The 25,565-nt window shown below is 38.6% G+C and overlaps 1 protein-coding gene across 10 annotated transcripts in view; it reads right to left on the bottom strand.

Annotated features, from left to right (window-relative positions):
• Positions 1-25,565, bottom strand: part of GRIP1 (glutamate receptor interacting protein 1) — a gene marked incomplete at its 5' end in the record, with an annotated part of 314,511 nt that overhangs the window by 24,479 nt on the left and 264,467 nt on the right. For 5 of the 10 annotated variants that reach the window (XM_083859440.1, XM_083859435.1, XM_083859438.1 and 2 more), the window contains 8 exons: positions 187-332; positions 600-669; positions 8,221-8,301; positions 9,323-9,468; positions 10,814-11,000; positions 16,016-16,171; positions 21,275-21,444; positions 23,022-23,169. In XM_083859440.1, the coding sequence (XP_083715566.1) occupies positions 187-332; positions 600-669; positions 8,221-8,301; positions 9,323-9,468; positions 10,814-11,000; positions 16,016-16,171; positions 21,275-21,444; positions 23,022-23,169 (1,104 nt within the window). Of the gene's footprint in view, positions 1-186; positions 333-599; positions 670-8,220; positions 8,302-9,322; positions 9,469-10,813; positions 11,001-16,015; positions 16,172-16,883; positions 17,040-21,274; positions 21,445-23,021; positions 23,170-25,565 lie in introns of all 10 variants that reach the window. The other 5 variants (XM_083859441.1, XM_083859436.1, XM_083859437.1 and 2 more) reach the window with 2 other exon arrangements.

Below are 25,565 nucleotides of genomic sequence, written 5' to 3'. Positions count from 1 at the left end.
CTGCAAGTAATATAGCCAGTGAGAAAGTTCAACACTTTATATACCATTATAATTCTTCTTAGGTGACATTTTCTGATTATCATTAACATATTTAGAAAAAAACATTTCACTAAAAATTAAAAGAATTCCTCTGTGCTCTACAAATCCTGGAAATACACATGAATCTGCAGTAGTCATTGCTAATACCGGAATTATCTTCATCTTTGCGGATCTTTAACTTTACAAGGTCCTCACAGTGCTGAAGAATCTGGACAGCATCTTCCATTGAGCAGTTGTCAAGTCGAATATTATCTATTGCCAGCAACTTATCACCCAGTTCAAGTGTCCCAGTTCTGTGAACAAGCAAACAAGCTTACATGAAACTCTAGTAACATTAAAAGAAAGGTATCTTAAAAGGTCTAAACATGATTATAAAAACAAGATGGATTTTTAGGACAATTATTTCTAAATACGGCTTCTATTTTCTAACTTTTCACAAAAGTTTTTTATTAGAAAAAAGAAAAAGAAGCGCACCGTCTCTTACAAGATCTCTCTGTTTTATTTGAATTTGGGTGATTACACACATAAACAGATTTTTATTGGGAGCTCTAATGCCTTACCTGTGAGCAACACTTCCTTTCTTGATATCAGAAATAACCAGAGGGTCCCCTGGTTTTCTACTTGATGGAGCTGTAATAAAGAATATATAGAGATATTTGGTTTTGTTTCTAGATATGCAGATAGACTAATTTTGACCATAAACCAATACTTCATACACATTCCTTACTTGTATTACATTCCTCCCCTACCCCTAAATTATCTGAACTACAGGTACAAACAAACAGCAGCAGCATATTGGCAAGACTACATACTCCTCAAAAATTAGAAAGTTCCAGAATTGTGGTGACTGGTACAAAGTGAACTTAGCCTGATATGTCTGAATTCTGGGTTAGACCAAGACTGAGCCATGTGAAGACATCACAGTAGAGCTCCAGTGATCTATCATACAATGATGTGTAGCTGTAACACATAAGGAAGACTTTCTGTCATTACAATCTTTCAGTGCAACTACTAATGATGATTTTTTGCCAGAATAAATCCTGTTATACTATATCCCTGACCAACAGAGCTTCTTTGGCAAAATATCTAGAGTGGGCTAGTCCACATTCTTTCCATCCAGTTTTGTCTCATCCAGTGCTTAAGGCAGAGGTATGAAGGTAATGCGTCCTGGGTGAGAAGGAGGAATCTGCTTCCCAATAAATGGGATACTGTGAACTGTGCCCACACACTCCACTGGGCTGATACACTATTCCATGTTTGCACTTTGCTTCACTGTAAATCACTGCTTCCTCTGAAGGAACCTGTGCCTCTTTCCATGAGTAACCTTGCCCACCTGTACCACTGCTGGACCTTAAGAATTGTGGACTCTTCCCAACTTTGTACTGGGGATACCTATTAGAAGCACTGCAGTTCCAGTCGGTTTAGTAAAGCTCCCGCCACTCCCACTCCTTGCACACTTATCTCTTTTTGGAAGAACCTGATAATGGCCAATTTTTCTATCTGTCCCTCATGGTTAAAAATATGCTCTGCTCTTCAATGCCAGGCACTGCAATTCTTTACCAACTTGTCCAAAAGTATTTGACAAGTTTCCCTTGGCCAGGAAATTCACTCTGCAATTTTGCTTGACCTTTAGTTGCCTAGGGAGCAGTTAAATATACCAGAGGAAGACAACAGTGATCATAATCTACTTCCAGAGCACTGGAAGTGGCTTTCTTGAAGTGGCTTCACCAAATGCATTGTTTTGGAGGGTTCATCCATTTGCTGACAGAAGGCTGCAGTGAAGATCTGATATGGCAAGCAGTCAGCTTAGAATTTGAGGGTGATGAACACACATTGTTAGACAACTGTGTGGCACATGCTGTCTACCTCTGAAGAGTATCACCTACAGCTGCTCTGTCAGGAGGTGTTCCACGTGGTGAACACAGAATGACTTTTGGGACTGTTAACAAAGAGTGTGCTGATATTAAAACATTGCCATGTGGTACAACGCTCTCAGCTCTCCTGAAAGCACTTACTAGTTTTGCACATCTAGGGTTCTTCAACTGCCCCACACCATTTCTGCTCTGTGTACTGAGCTCTCTGCATTCTTTCACAGAAGGTATGTTTCCATTAGGGTCCCATGCCTGAACTTACAATCACCCAAAAAGCTGCCCATATTGGAGGATCACCTACAAAATCCTGATGTCAAGTTACTTTAGCAGCTCATGAATCTTCTCTTTGATGCAAAATGACAGATCTTCACCTACAGCAACCACATGGTAAATTAATAATGACATTTCCAACACAATATGCTAACAGGTCTTGTTAACCTTAGCTGCCCTGGCTGAGACAGTCTTTGAATGTGCGAAGGACCAGTTCAAGAACTGCTAAAGAGCCATATTTCAAATGCAAGGTCTCTAAAGTCCAGAAGACAGACATACAAGGGCTTTGAAGAATTTTTAGAAATTTGTCTAAAACAGCATGCTTTCAGGAAATGATTATGCTGCAATTTAGAGAACAGTAATTAACTTTTTGCAAGATACGTATAATTTTCATGGCTTGTTTCTCATACTTTCATGTCATGGGTCAAATATATTACAATGCCATAATTTACTTTAATCCTTCAGATTTGTTTTACCAATTAGCATCTTGTTAACATTTTAGAGTATCATTTTGTTGATTTTTTTAATTCTATGTTTTTACCCTCTGCGTTGCCTTAATCTGAGGTTATATGCTACCACTGCGGACTTGGGTTTGAGTCTTGAAGTACTTTTTATGAAACTGTCTTTAAAAATTACCAGAACTTAAGAAAACAGTCCATTATTGTTGTAAAAAGAAGAGAGGAGGAGCCAAAATGAGGGAAAGAGCACAGCTTAAAGAGCAGAGCCACAAAGTACAATGTATGTGGATGCAAAGAGTATCATGCTGCACACAAAGCTATCACAGTTTCAAACTGAGGAGGTGTGAACCAGCAGTATTTTATGAGTTCTCCTGGGCTCTTATTTGGTCTGGAGAATGAAAGCCTTTTTGAAGGCACCGAACACAGCTCTGTGTGAAATGAATCCCCCCCACACTGAAAAGCAGATATACCACATTCAATTTGTTATTGTTCAATACTCATGGCGTACTTCTTACAAGTTATTCGAGTTGTGTTGAAGAGAAAATATAATTAATTTCCTCCTGAAGTTTTGTACCTTTTTCCACATTACCATAACCTAAGATTGCCTCCCAAATACTGGTGAACAGATGCTGTCTCCAACAAGAAGATTGAGTACTATTATCCTGCTTTTACAGATAAGGAAAGGAAACATAGGGAAAATTAGGTCAAAGTAGGACAGTTTTCAGTGAGCAATTTGAGATATCAATGCCTTTATATCTCAAATAGTTTGTAGAATAGAACAGCTTCTATGTCGAAAATACAACTACTGGCATTTTCAGGAACAGCTGCAGATGAGTAGCATTTCTGTGAGTGCAACCTCATGATCTCAATGTTTCTGCATAAAATCAAGGAGCCATCTATGGAAAATCTCCATCCTCATTCCCAGAATGACTTATCTCAGCACAGGTCTTTTGCAGAGAAAAGAAAAACCACCCTAATTTCTCCAGGGTAGCATTAAACCACCTTGACCACGAGATCGCCTAGTTTGTCTTTCTGCAATCCTTCATCTCATTCATTATGCAGCCTCCATCCCCTTTGTTACTTAACAGAGGTGAAACCACTCTTTCACCTCTCCCCAGAGAGCAGAGAAACCAGGGTTTCAGTGGGAAAGCAGTATTTGACCAGTAATATATCCACATCAATTAATGAAGCTTGAAGTGACACTGTACAGCTTCAAGTCTCCACTTCAGAATTATTTCTGGTTTTAAGAGGTCATTAAAAAATGAAGCACCTTACCACTCACCCATGTCCAGCCTTCTTGTTCAAGTCCCAGCTGCCCCTAATCCTGATCATAGCTCAGTCTCTCCCCTCATCTGCTGCCTCTCTGTTACAGCTTTCCACTTATTTCCTCTCCTTGTCCCCTTCTGCTTGTCCAATGAAGATCTCATCTTTTCTCCTTGCTGTTCCAGCTGCCAGTCTATCTAATGTTCAGCTTTTGTAGTGACTTTAGAGTCTATGAAAAACTACAAGTGGACTGAAGAGTGCATAAAGTTGCACAGGTACTAAATTTAGTGTTGCAGACAAATGGCTGCTCTTAAGCAAGTTTTTTGCTCTCTCTAAATAACTCTATGATCCTAGGTCTCCATCTCAAGTCTCCACCCTATTCTACTACACTTTCCCAGCCACTTGAAAGTTCAATAAAGTGTTTTCAGTTATGTGTATCAGCTGTTCCATTACATTAAAAAAACCCCTCAAACAATGCTCTTTTCTTGTTTCACTGCTAACTTGAACAAAACCCCTCCACAAAGTGGCTTCAGCAGATTTAGCAGATTTTGGGGTGAACATCTCATCCACCACCCAGATAAAACTCATTACTCTTAGCCTGGCTTCAAATCTTGGAGGTTGATCAAGCTCTGAACAAGCAAGGGAAAATGTTCACATGATGGAAAAATAATTTTTATACAAAGTCAGTCCATTTATCCACAATGCTGGTTTACAGCTACTAGACATTTTTAAGAATGGTGTGATTTAAAAATAAATGAAGAAGCTTTTAAAAATTACACTAATGCAGCTCTTTTGTTCCTTAAGTATTGGTTCATGTGGAGCAGTTGAGAAATCTGTTGATATTTTTTCTGTCTGGAAAAGAATTACTTGTAATGTTTGAAAATTAAGTCGAGCTTGCCAGGTGAAATCACATAATATACAGAAGCATGCTTTAGAAAATAAATTATTAGAGTCAGTGTATCTGTAGATATTTACAAGGCTTGTTTCTGATGAAATACAAAAACAGTACAGAAGACTGCAGTATACCTGCTAGTGAAAGTGACTCAGAGAAACTGATGGTAATTTGGGTGAGATTCTGATATTCTTACCAGCTTTGCAGCTTCTTATTCCTTCAGTAGTCCCATTAGCTTCAGAGAGATTAATTATGAAGCAAGGTGCTGCAGTTCATTACCAGTAAGGATATCAGAATCTTACATATAAAAGAAAAAAAGAAACGGAAAGGGAAAAAAAACCAAAAACTGTTAACTACAATTACCAGAATCCACTAGTAAGTCATTTTAATGGACATCATTCAAGGTATTTGAAAAAAAAAAATTAGTCTATGATAAAATAGCGAGTTGCCTCAAAAACCTTTAAAAAAGGTTTTTGTCTTTAAAAAGAAGAATCTATATTCATTACATGGTCTAAAATCAATGTCAATGGCAAATAAATTGAAACAGCTTTGAGTACTACTAGCACCACTTGCAAGTGCTCCTTCTTCTAGGGAATGATTCTGTCATAAAAGCAAAATCACATGCACAGGAGCACTCCTGTGCTTTATTTAGATGATATAATTTTAAGAACTGAGACCTTCTATTTGCCCTAATCAGGTAACTGGGTGTGAAACTAGCGTTATGTGAAACACTAAATATATAGTCACCTGTATTTGAAAAACATGAAATAAGGTCTTTATTGAGTGTAAGTATCTGTCATTGGTAAAATTAGACAGATACTGCAGAGATAAGGGACGGATGATAGGACTGCAATGGGTATATGAAGGCAGCAGTGGGCAAGACCAGTATACTGGGAGGTAACTGACATGAACTATCCAAACTCAGAGCCCTGGATTAACATTAACAATGGCACTCATTAAACTCTCTTCTGTCCTGCTTTTAAGGGGTTATGTTATCTAAGGGGTTTTTAATTTTTTCTCTCATTTTTCTCTTGCATTAATAAATCTGAAACTATGGAAAGTCTCTTCTCCTATTACAAGTCTTGTTTTTCAAAGACCATGAATTAGCTTAACTGTCTTTAATGTTGTGTGTCACTTCAGACATGCCTTCAATAAAGCATCTGGTTGTAACTCCATGCAAGCACTCTTGCTGTTCATTACCATGGAAAACAATCCCAGGAAAGAGAAATAAATTCCTCTTCTAGGATCTCTAACTCCTAACAGCTGACCTTGAAGAATTCCTGGACTTAAAAATAGACATATGTTCACATGTCAGCCCAAAGTGAAGTTGCATTTCCTGTCTGACAAAAAATGTGTCTTGTCTGTCAGATTAGGTAATTTCCTGACCTTCTCCTACAAATCCCAAACTAAATGGGGGATAGGGAAAATAAGAAAGGTGTTTCTCTGTAATGTTTCAACAGCACTTTCTCATTTACCATTAACTCCACTAACTTGAGAAGGAAGATGATGAAACAGGTCTCTAGCACTTTTAAGAGTTCAAGCCCACAAGTGAATAAATCTCATAACCTCCATGCCCCCTGCTAAAGACATACAACTCTGCCAAGTTTCCCTTAGTATTTGTTTCTTAAAAGAAATCATACAGCTTTCTGAAAATATCAATAATAAAGGGCATGCTAATGTGCTAAAGTGTCCTGACAGAAATTTGACAAAATGAATATAAAAGGCTTATATTCTTCAAATCATACTGCCTTGTATTTATTATACTGCCAACATTTAGGAGTTAATTAGGTAAAACAGAGCAAAACACTGAAAAGCAAGCATGAAATGCAGCAATTCGAGACTTCTACCAGTTATTAATATAAACCCTTTAAAACCATGTAAATAATTAATCCTAGATAAATTTCATATGCATTCGATTCTATTAATGAAATTATTATATATAACAGATAATTTAATTTAAATATTGAAGATACTACAGAGCTAAGACCAACCATATGTTATTCTGATTATATAAAGCACTGATTTTATAAAAGCACTAATTTTATAAAGCACTAATTTTTGGAATTAGATTCCAGATCAGTAAGACATGCAAAGTTTGGAAGAAGAGTGCTAAATACTAAATTTCAAGAACATTAATTTTCCATTAAAAGTTTATTCCTACAGACAAAAAAAAGTAGATGCTGGCATTCCAAAAAACAACACAAATCAAATTAAGGAAGATTGTATTTTTTCAATAACTTTACAAACCTGTATGAATCCTAAGAATAACATTTAAATAGAACAGCCGTGCTCCAGGTTTTCTCAATATTTTCATTTGCACAGGTACATGCAGACCAAAGATTTTGCTTCAAGCATCACATCACATCTTACAGAGTCTAACAGTTACCCATTCAAGTGTGCAACACAAGCAAACAGGCCTGCAGTGTCTCTCATTTGTTCCTCAGATGTAATCCTTAGCACCGAGATCCCTGCTGTACTTTTGATTAACCATATTCCACTGTGCTGGTAAAAGCTTTGAGAATACAAGTCAAAGCACAATCTTCCCCCAAGACACATGAATAACTCCAAAGGAAGACTAATAGCCTAAGAAAGGCCACAGCCATAAAAGAATGTTAATTCTGATGACACCACATTCTGCAGTGTCAAGCCCATTAACTTTGATATGGATTGTTTTTCCATCCGCCAAGAGCTGAACTCAGTATGCCGGAGTTTACCTGGTCAAAATCCAGTTCTAACACTTTGTTTTACTGTCACCTCACAAAATAAGTATAGGAACACTTTTTATTTCAAACCACAGCAGCAAATACTTTCTGAGAAACAGACTGATGCAGGCCCTTGTGATCTTCTTCAGCCATCTCTGCAGTCCCTAGTGAAAGGGCATTCTGCTATGACCCACACATTCAGGACTGCCCAAGTTCAAATTATCTCTGCACAAGTTCTAGAGACTGAGGATGTATCTGGGTTCTGAAGTAGAAAATAACCCTATGTATATGGATTCTCAAGTCTGTGAAACTCTTGGGTTCAGTGGAGTTCAAGAGCCTGTGAGGGACCATGACAGACTCTGCTTTAAATTTTACAGCTATGGAAATACTTCACATGAACTTAATTCTGCTGATTTTTTAAAAAAAATAAATAATATTAATAGGAGTTAAAGATGTACTCTGCATGAAGCAATAAGTCAAACATTAGATTTTGCAAACTTCTGGCTTTGTTAGCTACTTGAAGGGGAGAATAAATATGTTACAGAACAGTATTTCAAAAGAGAAAAAGCAGTAAAAGAAGCTAGGAAAAAGAAGTTTATATCAAAAGAAACGTGAGTCTGTAGCTACAAGATCTTATCAAAAGAAACGTGAGTCTGTAGCTACAAGATCTACTATCTCCACATTATCCCATAAATGCAGTCTGAAAAATAAGCACTTTTACTTACAACTTATGGTGATGCCAAGTTCCACATTATGCTTCTTTGGTAGTTTCACATGAAATGTTCCACTGCTTGGTATAACTGATTCTATTAAAAAATATTTAAAATGTTAGATAATTTGTAAGGCGCAGCAATTCCATGAGCATGGAACTATACGTGTAAGCTGATGAAATCACATCAGAGTCACAAGGCAGGGATGAAACATGGGTGCTGAAATGGAGGAGGTATGATTTATAACTATACTGGTAATTTCACAGTAACTCAATTTTTTTTAAGGTTTAACTGAATTTGTGGAGATTGCATGGGCCAGCATCCAGCTGAGACTGCAGGTTTTTAGCTCGTATGCAAGTTCTGTGAGCACATGTGAAAATTTTACTGCTGGCAGACAGCTTTTAATTAAAAGGACAGGAGATTGAATTGAAAGGATTTCCGACCTTTGTTGCTGCAGGACTAACTCCTATTTTTAACTGTCCACTAAGGTAACTGCCATGGGTTTAACATCTAGTGGGAACAAAAGGAATCCAGTGGTACACACACATAATGTGTTGTTGTTTGATATACACAGTTTGTGAATTCATAGGTATATTCTGTATGCTTAAACACATTACAGATTAAAGAAATGCCGTGAGTAATAATGCCAGAAAAATTAACAATTATTCTTCTGGCCTTTATGAATTCAGTTTCTATTATTTTATTTAGAGATGCTGCAAGTAGAACACCTCAAGAGTTTTTGTTTTTGTTTACCCACCCTTTAAAATACTTTTCTGTCTTGCAAAACATTTCATTATTTGGCCTGTAGAGGATTTGTCTCTGTTTAGCAGAACATTTCTATTCCAAGCCAGAAAAATGTCTGGAAATAACTCAGAGAAGAGACAGTCACCAGATCTTACTACAGGACCTGTCATTTCTATTTGCTTTCTGAAGCAGACTGTAGGGCTGTGTGAAATGAGAAAGCTGTACAAAAAAACCCATTTCAAATAAGTCACCTGAAAACTGAATGGTGTAGATGTGAGAAGGAAACCTCTACCTCAGATGCCTAACACTTGCAATGTACTTGGGATTTATTCTTTCATTTTTCTTGCAAGACAGAATAACAGGACATTCATACCTGCAACATCAAATTCTATTTCCAAAGTGACCTTGTTGGTGATAGAGGAGTCTCTGAGCAGTTGATTGGCCTCATCAAATGTGCTGTCTTCTGTTGGGACACCATTTATTGACACTATTCTGTCTCCTATTTGCAGCACCCCACACCTCGGTACAAAATGATATAAAACAATCATCAGATGTGCATGCTACCAGAACCAGCAGTATCACAGAATAATTTAGGTTGGGAAAATGCTTTAAGATCACTGAGCCATTAACCCAGCACTGATAAGTCCACTCTTTCTGCATGGAATTGCCATATTTACATGTCTTTTAAATACCTCCAAAGATCGAGTCTGAACTACTTCCCTGAGCAGGCTGTTCCAGTCCTTGACAACCTTTTTCATTGAAGAAATATTTCCTAATATCCAATCTAAACCTCCCCTGGCACAACTTGAGGCCATTTCTTCTTGTCCTGTTGTGTGTTATCTGTGAGAAGAGACCAATCCCCACCAGGCTACATTCTGTTTTCAGACAGTTGTGGGGGGCTATTAGGTTTCCCTCAAGCCTCCCCTCCTACAGATTAAACACCCCCAGCTCTTTCAGCTGCTCCTTGTTAGAGCTGTTCTCCAGCCCCTTCACCAGCTCCACTGCCCTTCTCTGGACACAATCCAGCACCTCAATGTCTTTCATATAAAGAGAGGCCCAGAACTGAACACAGTTCTTGAGGTGTGGCCTCACCAGTGCCGAGTGCAGGGACATGAGCACTGCTCTGGTCTGGCTAGCCACACAGTTTCTGATATAAGCCATCTGATCAAACACATTCAACCAGGCCTTAAAGGATAATTGTGGCATAGCAGCTCAACAATCTACCTATCACAGAAGTTGCTGCCCCTTTGCACCACAACACTATCAAGCACTCCCAGTATGGGTCTTGCCCTCTCGGTGCTGGGACCCAGAAATTCTTCATGCTTCATGCTTCCACCCCACCCATGGACATCATCTGGGCCTCTGACCCTGGGCTGCAGGTGAAATGGCAGCTGGTGCTTGTCTGTGCAGCTGCTATCATTCTCATGACATAATTAAATACATATATAAAAGCATAAAAATGTAATTGAAAGAATTAGTAAGTCAAAATTCTGGTATTCCCTAAGATTTGATTCTGTATCATAACTGACAGAGCTGGATATAGCTCTCCCCCTGGCACGCTCAATTATCACTGTTTTGACTTCTCTGATTTTTATTTTTTTGTTGTTGTTGTTGTTTTGCATGAATATAGCTTCCAGTCTCCTTCTGTAGGACTCTGTATGGTCAGAACACTGGTGCTTTTCATTCTTTCATAGCTGATAAAATGCATGAAACACCACTGTCAGAACAAAAAGTGTATCATTTGCCCCACTTCATTGAGCAAGGCCCTGCAATTCATTACAAACTGAAAGAAAGAAACAAGCCCAAAGTACCCGAGGAACTCTCACCAAATGTATTTAACCGCCAATTAATTAAAGAGCCTCACCTTTCTGCCGGGCTGTCAGCCTCGATATAGGAAATGAGAGGTGGAGAAGACAAGGTCTCTGTAGCGAACACACTACCCTGGAGCTGGATCCCAAACCCTACTATGGGGTCAGCTGTCAGCACAACTTCTGTGGTTTCTGTGTGGACGACCTGCCCAGCCAAACCAACAGTGCTAGAGGCTAAGGACACTATAAAACAGAGCAGACCAGGAGGAAAGACATTCATATACAGCGGAAGAGTTCCATTGCTTTTTGAAAAAAATGATCTTTAACTAAATCTAGTCAATGAAATGTCTCTTTGAAAGTCAATTTAGGCTAAAGTTTATAAATTATGTATAAACATTTATGGCATATAAGATAATAGAAAACATCTGGTTGTATGCTGGAATGCAAATACGTAGTTCTTGTTCTGAGCAAAATAAATGTGTTTGATATACCCACTCCAAAAATCTCAGGACATCCTTGAATTCTGTTTGCATTAGGTTTGAGGCATGGATAAGCAGAACTTTAACAGGAACTCGGGCAATTGGGGGCACAAGCCCAGCTATTATTCAGGCAGATTCCTCTTTGGACATCTCACAGCAATGCATTGATGTTAGCAACAAAGTGCATGGATCAGGCTTGCTTGCAAGAAGTAAGGATGCCTTCTTCTTGTACATGTTTACTGTAAGTCAGCAATTTGTTAAGCTGGCTGGGTAATGTAAGGAAGTTGAACAAACCACTCTGCTTTGGCAATCAGTATATCTCAAGGGATTGTGAGAAAAAACGTTTTGTGAGGTCTCTCAAAGCCACTGGGGAACCCTTCTATGAGAAACTCAGGCAGCTACTTCTGTTCTCCTGCTTTACTCACACTTTCTGAAAGGCTGCAGTACAGAACAATCAAGACAAAAACAACACTGAGATTGAATACAATTACCTATGAAAGGAGGACACTGCACATTTGCTTCCTTGATCTCTGTACAAATGTCTATTGTATTACTCTTTGAATTCCCCCAGCAGCAACTATTGCCTTTCATTATGTCATACACAGAAAGCTGGAGTTTTTCTATTCCTGTTCAGTAATGATAATCCCTCCAATGCCAAGGATTTGGAATGGTTTTGTGTTATCAGTCTAAGTCATTACCTCTCCACCTCTGATTTCCTTCAAAATCATTTTCTGCCTGCAGCAGCTGCTAACAATTAGTTAAAATTTCATGGTTTATTTGCGGGAGAGTTTAACTCTGCATTTTTTTAGATGCAGGAAAACATTTGACATTATAGATAATATTAAAACAACTGTACAAAGATGTCAGAAGTTATATAAGTATTTTCCCACACTATGGGGCTGTGAGCATCAGCCTTTTGCTCTCTATTGGTTAGTATAAATCTGACTGATATGGCACAGTTGGCAATAACAGTTCTTTGCAAAATTTTCACTTGCCAAAAACCTCATAAGTTTCTGTTTTGTCCCAGCAAAGCTCCTTCCCACTCTAAAACCATCTTTTCCAAATTACTGTGAATTCTTCCTCATATCTTGTTTGAAGTTTCCTTTGTAAGAATTGCGCATTATTTCAGATACTCAACAGCTTCCTTCTTAATGTTTCTCTTATCTGCACTCAATAAGACATACTTATACACAAATGCAAATACTAAAAATCTGTTCTTAGAAACTTCCATCAGCTTTAGAATTTACTGCATGTGAGAAATAGGTTTCTCCAGCTGTCAGTCCTGAAAAGGCTAAAATGTAATGAAACCAAACAAATTAATATAATACCTAAGACACTTCCTAGAAACATCTTAATTTAGGGCATCCAATCTCAGAAAAGTTCCATTTTCCCTTTCTTAAAGGTCATATAACAATTGCTTGTTAACGTCATCTCTATTTCCCATCACTTGTGTCTCTATTCCTCCCATACAGCAGGTATCTAGCTGACTCTGTAACCTTCTTACTCTTTTTATAGTGTCCTACCAGGAACCTAAATGTCTCATAAAATTTATTTCAACTTTTAGGACAGTAGAAGTTTTAATTCACATTGGGAAATTGATCACTATCTGTGGGATTGAAAACTCAATCTGATAAACATTTTGATGATGTTGACACTTAAGTATGACAATTAGGAACTCCTTCCACTCCAAAAGAAAATGGAAGATAAACAGGAACAACAAAAAAATCCCACTCCAGAGATGAAAATATCCTTTCCTAATCATCTAACAATACCTATCTCCTAAGAATCTGTAAAATGTCCTAGGTACCCAAACCAAAGACTTAGTGCATATTGGGGTTTGTAACTCAACAGTAACTGTAACAAGAAACACTAAAATTTTTTGGCTCCTTGATAGATTAGAATTGTTACAAGCCACGAAGCAGTGCTGTTGATTTAAAAAGGGGACACGGATGTGTTTGTAGTTCCAGTGAACACTGGTTGTTATTGCTAGGGGTACATTCCAGCATACTTGTATAGTTCTTGTCTAACTCTTAGTAACATTCCTGGGGGTTGGTTTGCTATATGCTCTGCAGTCATGTAAATAATGATCTTGAATTTGAAGATTATGTACTTTTATGCCTGCAGTTATATGAGAAGCAGAACAAGATGCATTTCAAGGTGCATATATGGATTGTTATGCCTCCAGTCTCCCACTCTGACCCATAAGAAATTGAATAATGTTCACAATTCCTCCTGATAGCTGTTGAGAAAAGAGTAACCGTGCATGTCTAAAACCCTCTCCAATTTCTACCAGATATGCAACCCTAGTAATGTAAATCGGTATAAATTATGTCTCGCTTCCAACTACTTATAGGAACCTACTACAAAATACTTCAGGATTTAAACTTTAATGAAATAATCATCTAAGTGTTTCCACAATGAATCTCACACCTTAAACAAAAAACCAAACAAACCCAGAGGAAGAATAAAAACTGAAAACAAGTGGCATAACAAAAGCTTGTGGCAGCAGGACGTGCCCTCAATTTTTACAGCCACATATTGAGAAAGACCTGCATAACTAATGCAATGATTGTTAAATCATGACCATAAAAGTCTTGTAATCCCTCATGCCATCACACTTCATCTTCATGAATTATGCCATGATCACATTATGTTGTGCAAGTATTCTTAAATAATTTGCAACGTAAGTTTTATAGCAACCTACATATTTTTATTCCCTAGTCACACTCTAAAAGATTAAAATTTACCTTAATAAAACTCTCAAATGATCCAACTGGATTAAAGAAAAAAAATTCCAACTAAAATCAAGAGTGTGCTAACTCTTTTCTATGAAAAAGCACAGCAGTATATCTACCTAGTTCTCATGAGTCTCCCACAAAGGGAGTCACTGGATAGTGGAAAAGTACAAGACCAGACATTCTCTACCCTGATCCGTTGCAGGACATTTGGAGCAGTGTGTGTCTCTTAAGTTGGCTGTTACTGCTGTCACACGTATGTCTACTAACAGAGTAAGGAACTCTGCACGAGCTGATAAGCAAACTCACAAAAAGAGCAAACAAGTCTGTCTGGCCAGCACATTCGTCCAAAGTCAGTGCTGTTTCAGGGTTCTTGATGTAGTCACTGGTGGTAATGAGGCACTGAGCACCCAGTGATGGGGCCACTTATCTTGAAATGCTCTATACCAACACCTCACAATGCCAAAATGTAATAAACTACTGCACAACTAAACCTCGTCCTAACTTCTCCTATCTAGAGATTTGTTTACTCATAGCAGCTTGTTATCCCCAGGGCCTTCTGACTTGAAGAATATTTTAGGTGGGCTGCAGCGTTTATGTGACTGCCCCACTTAAATGCCACATCACTGGCCTTGTTTTGAGTCTTTGCAAGATAACACAGACAAACTTTCCTTGAAGGAAAAATATCAGAAAAATTTAACAACACAAGTTACAGCTGTGTCCAAGATCCATAACAGGATTAGCTTTGAGGATTTCATCCTCTGCTGAACAGCTAAAACATAGCACAACTGATGAACTAATTTTTGCACTGATTTTACTATTCAAATCAACTACTAATAGTGTAACACCATTACTGTTTTGCATGTGCAGAGAAGAACATGTAAGAGCTGGACGTCTACTGATATCATAGCATGACAGACCCAGGATCTCCCCCATGACCCAAAAGAATGCATTAGAAGCTAACATGTCAATAGATGAGCTGTGAAAAATGGCTGATCAGATTAAAAATAAAAAATGCACTTACGGGCAAATGTTATGCAAAAATATGTGCTTTACAGAAGAAATAAGAACAAGCAAGCAACAAAAACTGCAAGAAAGCAAAACCTCAGTTCCTCTCTCATGTTTTCTCACAATTCCATAGTGACTGGCCTTATAAGCTGCTGGTTTGCTGTGGTTTTACTATGACCGTGGGGAATCTTTAAAACACACCAGCAGTGCTGTAATGTGCAGCAGCTCAGTTCTTTCAGAGTGGACTTCTGAGCATTGTTATCTGCAGCAAATGGTTTGCGGAGCAGCTCTCACTTCCCTGCTCTGGAGGAACTGAGCCACTGTGGATCACACAAAGATGGACAAGCCAAAAGAGGTAGTACTTGCATGGAGTCTGGGAAAAAATGCATTGACACAGCCACACTCTTTCCAGCCCAGTGAATACTTAGCAATATGCAAAGTGGAACAGCCTGAATAGATCTACTCTGGCTTGAGAAATGACTGACTCATAGGCAATCTATGCTTTGAATCCCAGAGAGTGGTCAAATGAGGCTATTTAGTCTTCTCTTGTTGCTCTCCCTCACCAAAATAACTGTACAGGTCATGGTGTAGATGTAAACATTAGAATTACCTAGGTGAGGTGCCGTGGCAAGCTCTGCCTTCCCTAAAGTGACAGCTGGTTGAGCTTACCAGCAATCTATTTTTTACTGTTCAGCTGTGAATTCTGTTCCCTAATGGACACGGGAGGAGTTGAAAGGGGAATTTGAAAATCACTTCAGTAACAGGGTAACAAACTCTTCCAGCACTGTCTGAAGAAAACATTCCTTTATAAATTTCAGATGAGATAGTTATGCTGCATAGCATCAGCTCATCTCATTTTAGCATTGGACAAATATTTTTACCCTTATGTTTCCCTACATCTACCAGAAACTCTCTCTTCTGTCTAGAATATATGTATATTAATTAAGGTACTGTGCAATTTTGTTTTTCTGCATCTTCCCCCTCCTCCACCCATTCATTCATTGCACACTTTTGAGCAAATGCTGTTACCACCTACAGGAGCTTTTGAAGTCCTTCTTTTTCATCCTCCGCCTCATCATTGTCCCACGTGGGCTGGTGGAGTAGAGGCTGCGAGGTAAGGTCCCCATGTTCAGGGAACTCAGGCTGTATGCACTCATGGAGGTAGGAGAGAAGGATGAAGACACCAGAGCTGCTGTAAGAAATCAAACACTTGGCATACAGCATTCAGTCTTCACAGAAGAGTGCGGCACATGCCTGTAACTCATCAATGAATCAAACATTGTATGTATAGGCTGTGTAGGATGCACAGGAATGGTTTGTGCATTTCCAATAACAATGACATTAAACCATACAGGTGACCCCAGGAAAAATTAAAGCCAGCATTTCATGACAACATTTGCTGGAAGCTAACAAATATAATGTAAACACAAAAGGTATATTCATAGTACACAACTTTAAGCAAAACACGTTAAATTAAATTTTTCAACACATATCTCCAAACTAATGCACATCAATATATCTACATACACTGATTTTAGAAATGCATTTTTGTAGTAGGTAATTTCTGACAAAGATTTGTAAGCAATGCTTTGCATTCAAAAATCATGCTTTATATACACTTCTCCAATCCAATGGTCTACTCATATATAGAAGAAGAGCTGATTAATTCAGAATTTTCAAGCCTTTTCCTTTCTACAAAGGTGGCTTTTTTTCAGAGAGGAAAAGGTGTAAAATGTCAGAAATAACCTTGGCATGGCTATGAAAAAGTGTAGCATCTGTAAAACTGAAAAGGTTTTAGAGCCTGAAATGGGAGAAGTATGAGTGAAAGAAGGAAGGGAGGGAGGAGGAGGAAGAAGAAGAAGAGGAGAAGAGAGTATGTCAGCAGGAAAATTGTGGAACATTACGAAGGCTTTTTTGAGGAGGTGCTTTCTGGAATTTCAAGGCTGGCATCCTGCAATGGTCAGGGTGGTAGGTGTTATAATGGTGGTAGGTGAGCAGGCTGCTGTGGCTCTTGGCACACGAATCCCAGGTAAGTTCCCTGTTGCTTCTTTCAACCTTCACTGCCCTCATGAAGGATGATGGAAAACCAGAAAACAAAAGGACCAGAGAAGAGGTAAAAGTAACTGAATTGCAAAAACAAAACAAAACAAACTACAAATCAGAAGTGAAAGAAAGAAAATAAATTGAAAATAAAATAAAATAAAGTAAAGTAATAAATAACCTGGTCTTGGCTTTTTATCAGGGGGTTCTAACTTGAGGAGCAGAAATAATTTTTCCAGAAAAAATGCTTCTGAATGAGCTTTTTCCTTCTCTTTCTGTAATTATTTTAAAAATTATGATTACTGGATTAGTTTCTCATCTCCCTCTGGCTTAGGGGCTAAGACTGCAAACTTTCTCAGAAAATTCTAAGATACTACATATGACCAGTAACTGAAGGTTAACAACTCTCTGCTAGCATTAATCTATTTTTAAAAGACCAACCAGATACTTTACATAGCACTGCCTAGAATGGAGATGCTTCCCTGCAATTTCAATTTACTGTATTGACATTTTAATTTTGCCACAATCTATTGCTGGCATTATGCTATTCTGTGCAGTAAATGACTTCCCAACGCCAGCAGCAGGAAAACTCTATCCTGAAACCTGGTTAATAAAGAAAAGAGGTCTTATTGATTAGCTGGATGTGCAATTTTGTAGTTTTGCTTTGTGTTTTGTTTTTTTCACTTGATCTTCAAAACTTTAAAATGATCCTTCACTGGATTAAATTTGAGACTGCATTTGATTATTTAATTGCACGTTCTATGTATGTGGAATCTGGGATGTGCTCAAAGTGAAGACTGGTATTTACTAAGACAATAGGAAGTATTTCAGTTGTCAAATCTTAAAGGAAAGGGATTGAAGTCTCCCTTGATTAAATACAGTATATTCAGCATTAAATTCAACATGTCTGTATCCTTGCTCAATCATAAAGGCACAGCTCAAACTGAGGAGTATTCACTGAATTTTTTTGTCTTAAAACACCAAGGGATTCACCCATACTACAGAATCAGGGAATGGTCTGGAGGGACCTTAAAGACCATCCTCTTCAAACCCTGCTGCCATGGGAAGGGACACCTTTCACTAGACCAGGTGGCTCAGAGGCCCATCCTTTAATACTTCCAGAGATGAGGCAGCAAAAACTTCCCTGGGCAACTTGTCACAGTGCCTCACCACCCTCGCAGTGAAGAATTTCTCCCTATTATCTAATCTAAACCTGTTTTTAAATCTGTTTCTATAAAACAGAGTTTTCTGCCTTTGTCCCATGAGCTGTATTATCTGTGTCTCTCTTCTACCTGCTATACTTACAATGACTGTAGACTTGTCTGTCCCCATGCTGCCCTTTAACAGGGGCACAAAACCTCAAGCATTTAGGTTGGACCTATACGTTGTGTTCCTATCTTATTCCATGAGACAAAATGAGGGCAGAAAAGGGCAGCCACCACACCAAGCCCTGTGCCCTGGCGGAAGGAAATCTGTCCCTTGGTTTCACTTTGTATTACATGAGCACTGATCTGCTAATTGCCTGACTGTACTACCCCTTCTGATTTAAAAGTGATGCCTATCTCTACAGGGTGGATCTATGGTGTGCACACCAGGGAAGGGAGAGGGAAGGGGGAGCCCAGGGGCTCACTATGTCCCTGGAGCCTGGTGGAGTGGTGGAGACCCTGCAGGCCCTGGAACTGCCTGACCTGGCCCTGTCATCAGTCAGATTGCCCTGGAGTTGCATCCCTCCCTGAGAACACACTCTGCGCCCTGGCTGTACTTGAATCAGATTTTTTTTTTTTATTTTTTTTTTTTTTTTTTTTTTTTTTTTTTTTTTTTTCCCAATATCAGATATCAAAAGTAAGGGAAGGGTGCAATGTCAGTATCAGGCTGAGTCTATGCCCCTGGAGCGCCTCATCCACTGACACCACCACCCTCAGGGACTTTGGAAAATCTCATGTTAGCCAGAAAAGTCCCAGAAACATCAGAAGCAGCATGATACGGCCTTATGTGTCTTAAGAGACTTAGCATGTCTTCTCAGATGAAACCATCTCTTCAATTACGTGCACAGAAAACGAGACTTAATTGAACTATGCTGAAAAAATGAAAATCTGATAAGAACAATGTGGCCAGGTGGATTTTCATTATTTCCGAGCTGCTGTGAGCCTTGTTTAATTAAAAAGACTGCTTCCAGTAGGAAATTATCTGATAGTCCTTGAGATTTTTTCTTAATGTTTTATTTTCATGCCGAGAGTAGAAATAAAAATGTCCTACAAAGTGGGAAAGTACACAAATTCAGTTTGCTCAGCTTGTAGAGGGATAATCCCAATTCAACAAAAGTTCTGTAAAAGAAAATCCTTTCGTGTATAACCACAGTAATTTAGTGGTAATTTCAGCTATTCCAGTACAGGGTTGTGTATAGTAAACATAAAACTAATGGGGCAGCAAGAGAAATGAATGTCAGCAGCACAGTATAAAGGAAGAAAAACATGAAAAAGAATCCTATCTTTTATATAGCTTTCCACTTTATTTTAGGGTGAAAATTTCAGTTTATTTTATATACTGACTTTCCTGCCCGTTTTAAATTCCTAACATATTCCCACAAGACCAATAACTGAGCTCAGCAGATACAGCCCTAATGACTCAGCTTATTCCAGACATATCAAGGGAAATTTTCACTGTCTGCAGCTTCTAGGTCATACCACACCTGATGAAAGGTGGTTTCTAAGAGGGTACTTGCACCCATAAAGCCTATTTTATCTTGAATTGGTCATGATATTGTGGTAGAACCACCTGGTGAGGGGCTGGAAAGGGCTGTAAACATCCTAGTTATTCTGCCTTACTGAAAAAAGCAACTTTATTACTTTAGGGATACTTTCCCCCCAAAGATGCTGCTATGTATCATCTTTAGCAGATCACATTGATGTGATTTTGTAACAGACACTTCTTAACTCTGGCACACCAAGAGCATTGCTTTTTCTAAGCATCTATGCTGGTTACTAGAACATTAACAGCATCAATCTGTTATTAATGTTGGTTAACAAACCAACTGCTTCAAATAATAAAACCATCTACACAAATCATTGGCCCCAGCATTTGTCTTCCCAAAAGAAACAGTCTTCAAAATTCTTTACCACCCAGAAATTAATTGCATGACATCTTTTCTTCAAAAAACAGAAAGATCTGTTTGCAATGTACTGTCACAACTGAAAGGAATGGAAGTACATTGCAAATTTGGCCTCCATCTCATTCTGCTTGTGCAGTATTGCCCTCTGCTCCTTGTGGCTCTAACCAGCTTAAGTAGAAAAGGGAAAGAGCTGAGTAAAGGGATAACGTGTAATTGCAAGGGCTACTTTTTGTTTACCCTGGTCTAGGAGAAATTAATGTCTCCTCTGTCACTAGTTCAGTATTCCCTACTCTGAGAAACTGTCTAGAACACCCCTTATCAAGAGACAACCTGGATGTTGCATGGATGTCCCAGAACATTTACCATCACTGACATTTTGAGACCTCAGAAATCTTGTCTTTGTCTAAATGAAGCAGAAGCATAGTATCACAGGCTCAGAAAAATGATACCACTGGCTCATGCTGCAACCCATGTACTTATTCTCTGTGTATTTGATAACCCTTGTAACTGTTTTGATGCCTATCAACATGTGCTATTTCAGACTGAATTTATGGATTACTGTGAATTAGCCACTTTCTCACTATTAGTTTGAAGACAAGACAGGCAGCCTCTATCTTCAAATACTAAGACATTTTGTATACATTTCATTTGATAATGGAAAGCCATTCTATTCAAGTGTGTTGGTATGAAATAAGTATCACAGTGAAAAGCTCTGCAATCTAGGGAGCTGTTTCCAAATGGTTTTCATAAGCACTGACAGTGAGCCCATGAAGCAATCTCAGAACCGCTTTAAAAGATGATGGCAGTAAATAATAATGCCATCAACAAGAGAAAATACGGGAAGGGTTTATCTATTTTAGGGGAGAACAATTGCAACAGTAGAGTCAACAGGTGTCTTTATATACAAATTTGAAGAGGTATTTCTTAGTATAACATTTCCCTTTCTGGCCATAGGAATCTCAGAGGGTTCATTAAGACCAGAAAAACACAGAGCTGCTCAGAAACTGCAGAAGCATAACCTGAGGAGTTGAAACAACATTTAAAGACATAACTGCGGCGATAGCTTTGACCACTCAGCATGGCAGGCAAAGTAAAAAAAAAAAAAAAGAGAAAGAGGTATTTGGTGCTACCAAATGATCCCCTTACCGTGCTCTGGGCCTTTCAGTGCTAGCCGTGTCTGGTGGTGGGGAAGGATCTCCAGTTTGACATTATCCGCTGCATTAGCCAAAAACTGCGTTGCTTCCGCCAGCGTGCAATACTCCATGCTGGTGCCATCAATGGACAGAATATGGTCTCCTACGTGTAATGCACCACATCTATATAAAAGGGGAAAAACTTGGTATGATCAAGTATGCTCTTTGCTTGCAAAATGAGTTCTTCTGCCTCCAAACTGGTCATGACAACTATGAACGTGTTCTTTTTTTTTTCGAGAGACATCACTGTCACTGGTCAGACTTTATCTCTATTACAAACCTTAAAAACAATTCAGTTAATACAGTATATGCCAAGACATCACTCACAGAACTGCAATGGGGTAGCTGACTCTAAAAATATGTGTGAATGGCAGCAGGATAAAATGAGAAGAGCTTAAGGAGACTCAAATACTTGGTCACATATCCCTCACACAAGCACCCAGTTCATCATTTTTTGAGTTATAGTTCAAACATTTATTAGTACAAAAGCTGTAAATGATGATGAAATTATGCAGTAGTCAAACAAATAATGAAACCAGGGCTAGCATGGTGACTCTAGGAGTAGGGTGGGGGCTATTTGCTAAGTCTCGCTGCACTCAAGAGACTGGCTACTGGATGAATTGAGAAATGCAAACACAGCAGTCAGCATCCCGACGTACCAGTCAAGTGGACAGCTCCTTTAATTGGTTACCCCCTGCGAAATGGGAAAAAACAGAGGGAGAAAATTAAAGCATCCTGCACCATTGAACTGGAGAACACCCCTGGATCAATGGCCGTCACTCTCAAAGTTTCTACTGTAGGGAAAAGCCCACAGAGGAGCTGTAGACTCACTGCTACAAGTGGGTGCTACCAAAAGCACCATTGCCAAAGAGGAGTTACGAGGTAGGGTGACTGGGGACATGCAGGAGGAATTTGCTGCTGAAACGTAATATTTAGAAAAAATTTAGATAGAGATATGAATATAGAAATATATTGTATATGTACAAACACACACATACGCACACACACACGCACCCCAGAAAAGACCCCACAACTCTGTTCCAGGGGTTCAGACCACTGGGGAAAAATATCTAGCTATAATTTTAATGGTTTAAATGGCTTTATTTAAAGGTTTAAATGAAGTGGAAATATTATAGCAGAACAATTTAGAAATACAGAAGCCAGTCTTCCTTATACTTCACTTGAATTCTAAAATATCAGTAAAAGAATCCAGACAATGAGTTTCATTTCATTGTGCCACAAAAATGAATGATATATTCTAAAAGAACACTTCAAGGTTGCAAAGCCTCAAAATTTACTTCCCTTGACAGCTGTTCCATGTGGTGGGCTTACTTCAAGATTTCCAGTAGGTTATGTTTTTTCTTAAATACTAATCTGCCACAGCATCACATTTAATAACCAGAGCAGACCTCTAAACCCCTGTGTTGCATAGCACAAGAAGCCAGTCACATACTACATGGGGACTAGCTTATGTCACTGAATACTACAGGAATGAGCTAAAGTAGATGGTGTCCTGGAAGTCTTAGACTCGGCAGTCTGGAACAGCAGTCTGACAAAGTGCTAATTTTAAGACACGCAACCTTGAGAGGACCTGGTTCAATCGATTTTCTCAAGAAAGGGAAGAGTTCCTTTAAAAACAGACCAAACATTAAAAGAAGTAAAATGGATGCATGGACCTGCAGTGTCACTGTCACACTCACCTGTCTGCAATACTTGCAGATTTGATTTTGTCTATGACAATGACCTGTTTGTTGCAGCACATCGAGGTAGTTAGTGCAACCCCAAGAGCAGCACCAGGAGTTTTGGCAACTTCAACTAGTAGTGGCCCAGAAGCTGTTGCTACTGAATCTGTTAAAATTAGACAACAAAAGATCAGTATTACACCAATGTGGTATTTACGCTGTTTTCATGTTTTCCTCACATAAAATCTCCATGGTTATTCTATTTCTCTAACCAGATAACATGCCACTTCAAGAAATACTGGAATAGCATCATTTAAGGTGTCAATAATCTGCCATTGATGTTGAAAAAGATAAAAGCAAGAAAAGTTTGTGAATCTGGGATGTCTGAAAGTTTCAGAATCTGTCAGAATCATAGATGGACCAAATGAGGGAAACAGGATGTGTTAGTGAATCATTCTCTTGAACAGCTGAAGATAAACATTACCTGGAATTTAAACAGACATGCTGGAAAAACAGAATTAATTAAAAAAATAAAAAATTATCTGGAAAAAAAAGAGTCACTGAATAGGTTAGAGAAAGCAGCTAAATTAATTTTCACAAAAGACAATGAAGGTCTGTAGACAGCAGCTATAATAATTAAATGAAGATAAAGAAATCATTCACAAAAAGACAGGATAAAATGGTGAAAGTGCAGGAGGCATGACACCTAGAAGTAGGAAAACTTAAAGCAAAATACATGTGAGGAGGTTCAGAAGATTCTTTAACACCTTGTAACTGGATAAAATACAGCCTTACAACAGGACAGATAATAAATGATCAACACTGAATACAGAAAACAAGAAAGTAAGTTGGAGTAACAGTCATGATCGATGACTGTGGTGTCAAACTACCCAGGAGAACAAGTGCTAGACACAACAATGCAAAAAGACAGCAGGTTTCTTCCTAAATGCCAAATCAGGGTGAAGCAAGTTCTGGAGACTGGCTGAGAACTCCTACTAACCAATACCCATTGATCAATAACTCATTTCAGTGCAGTAAGGTTCCGGGAGAAAAGATGTTCTTTAAGGATAAAAAGACAGACAAACAAAGTTCTATCAGAAGCTTCGGAGGTGCTTACAATCAGAATGAGAAAAAACTGAATAAACGAAGACTTATGCTGAATCAAAGTTACCAAATGTCTTGCCAGCAAACAGGAGAGATTGGTATTCACAACATACTGGAATCAGCTGTGAGGATAAAAAGACTACATTCAATTGTGATGTTTCTCAGAAGACACTAAGATTGAAGCTGTATAAGAACTGCAGCTGGGTTTCCAAGTATGGGGGAGAAAACAGATAAGAGATACTCCACTCAGTCTTAAATCTAAAAAATTTGTCAAAAAAATGTAATACTGGCACAGAAGAGACTGTCAAACTGTATTAGTATACTAACCAACAATCTATATCATGATACAAAAAACTGAATGAGAGAGTGATGATCACTCAGTGAAGGTGCTCTTCCCCATTAAAGTCTAATGTAGGTAAACTGCATATTGAAATAGAGTGAAAAAAGGTTGGATGGAATAACATACAATACCAGAAAAGTGTCAGTTAATTATTATAGAACTCCTTTTCCTCCTGCAACTTGAAACAGTTTTTTTATATTCTTGCTGGTTTTCACTTTTTTCAAGTTCGAAATCTGAGGGTTTGAAGACAAGATTCAGCAATTTTGGAAGTGGTCATTAAACCTGAGTGAACAATTTCTGTACACAACTAGAGCTCAGTTTTTAAGGCTCAACCTTCACAGGCACTACCAGAATAAGCTGCTCCACAAACCTGAACTGATCTTTAAATTCTGAGCCAAAAGAATAGAGTCCACCAATGAAGCTCCATTTCTGGCTGGAGCTTCAAGCACTAAAGTAGCTTTAAAGCTGGATGAACTGCCCTCAGCAGCTATCTGTCCTTCTCTTACTAACTAAAGAAGGAGTTTATCACAATGAAATTCCTGTCTTAGATGGCTTGGTTAAAGGCAGGATGCCTTACTGAAGGCAGTACCTTGCAAACAGCCAAATAAGCATGTGTATCAGAGCAGAATTTAAGTATTTCCCGTGCCCATTCCTGCACTGAGAAACAATTATGTTCATCCTGAACACTCCAGAGGCTTCTGGAGCTACACACAAGTTTCACATTTACAAATGTATAGGAAGAAGACTCAAACAATGTTTGACATCAGCACCTCGATAAAGGTTTTAACTCACATTGATCCAGAAAATGGCTAAAGCCAACTTGCACAAGTTCTTTCTGCAATGGTTGCCTTGAGGAGAGGAAATGGAATGCAAATATCTGTTGAGAATGTGTAAATCTTTCAAGATGCTGGTTCCAGTTACTTGGGAAACTGCATAAGCACAAGCAGCTTATGCCTGAGTGTTATTTCCCAGGTGCCTGTTGAAATGCACTGGGAATGCAAACCAAGGCAGATAGGATGAATAAATAAGATAACTACATTAGAGGAACCACAAGAGAAGAAATGGAGTGTGTCTAACGGTGGAAAAGAAGCACAAGGAAGAGAAATCAGAAGGCAATA

This window comes from Zosterops lateralis, assembly GCF_965231275.1.
Source record: "Zosterops lateralis genome assembly, chromosome: 4".
NCBI lineage: Eukaryota > Metazoa > Chordata > Aves > Passeriformes > Zosteropidae > Zosterops > Zosterops lateralis.
Note: the sequence above shows the minus strand (reverse complement) of the source record. Positions and strands in the feature narration are given on the sequence as shown.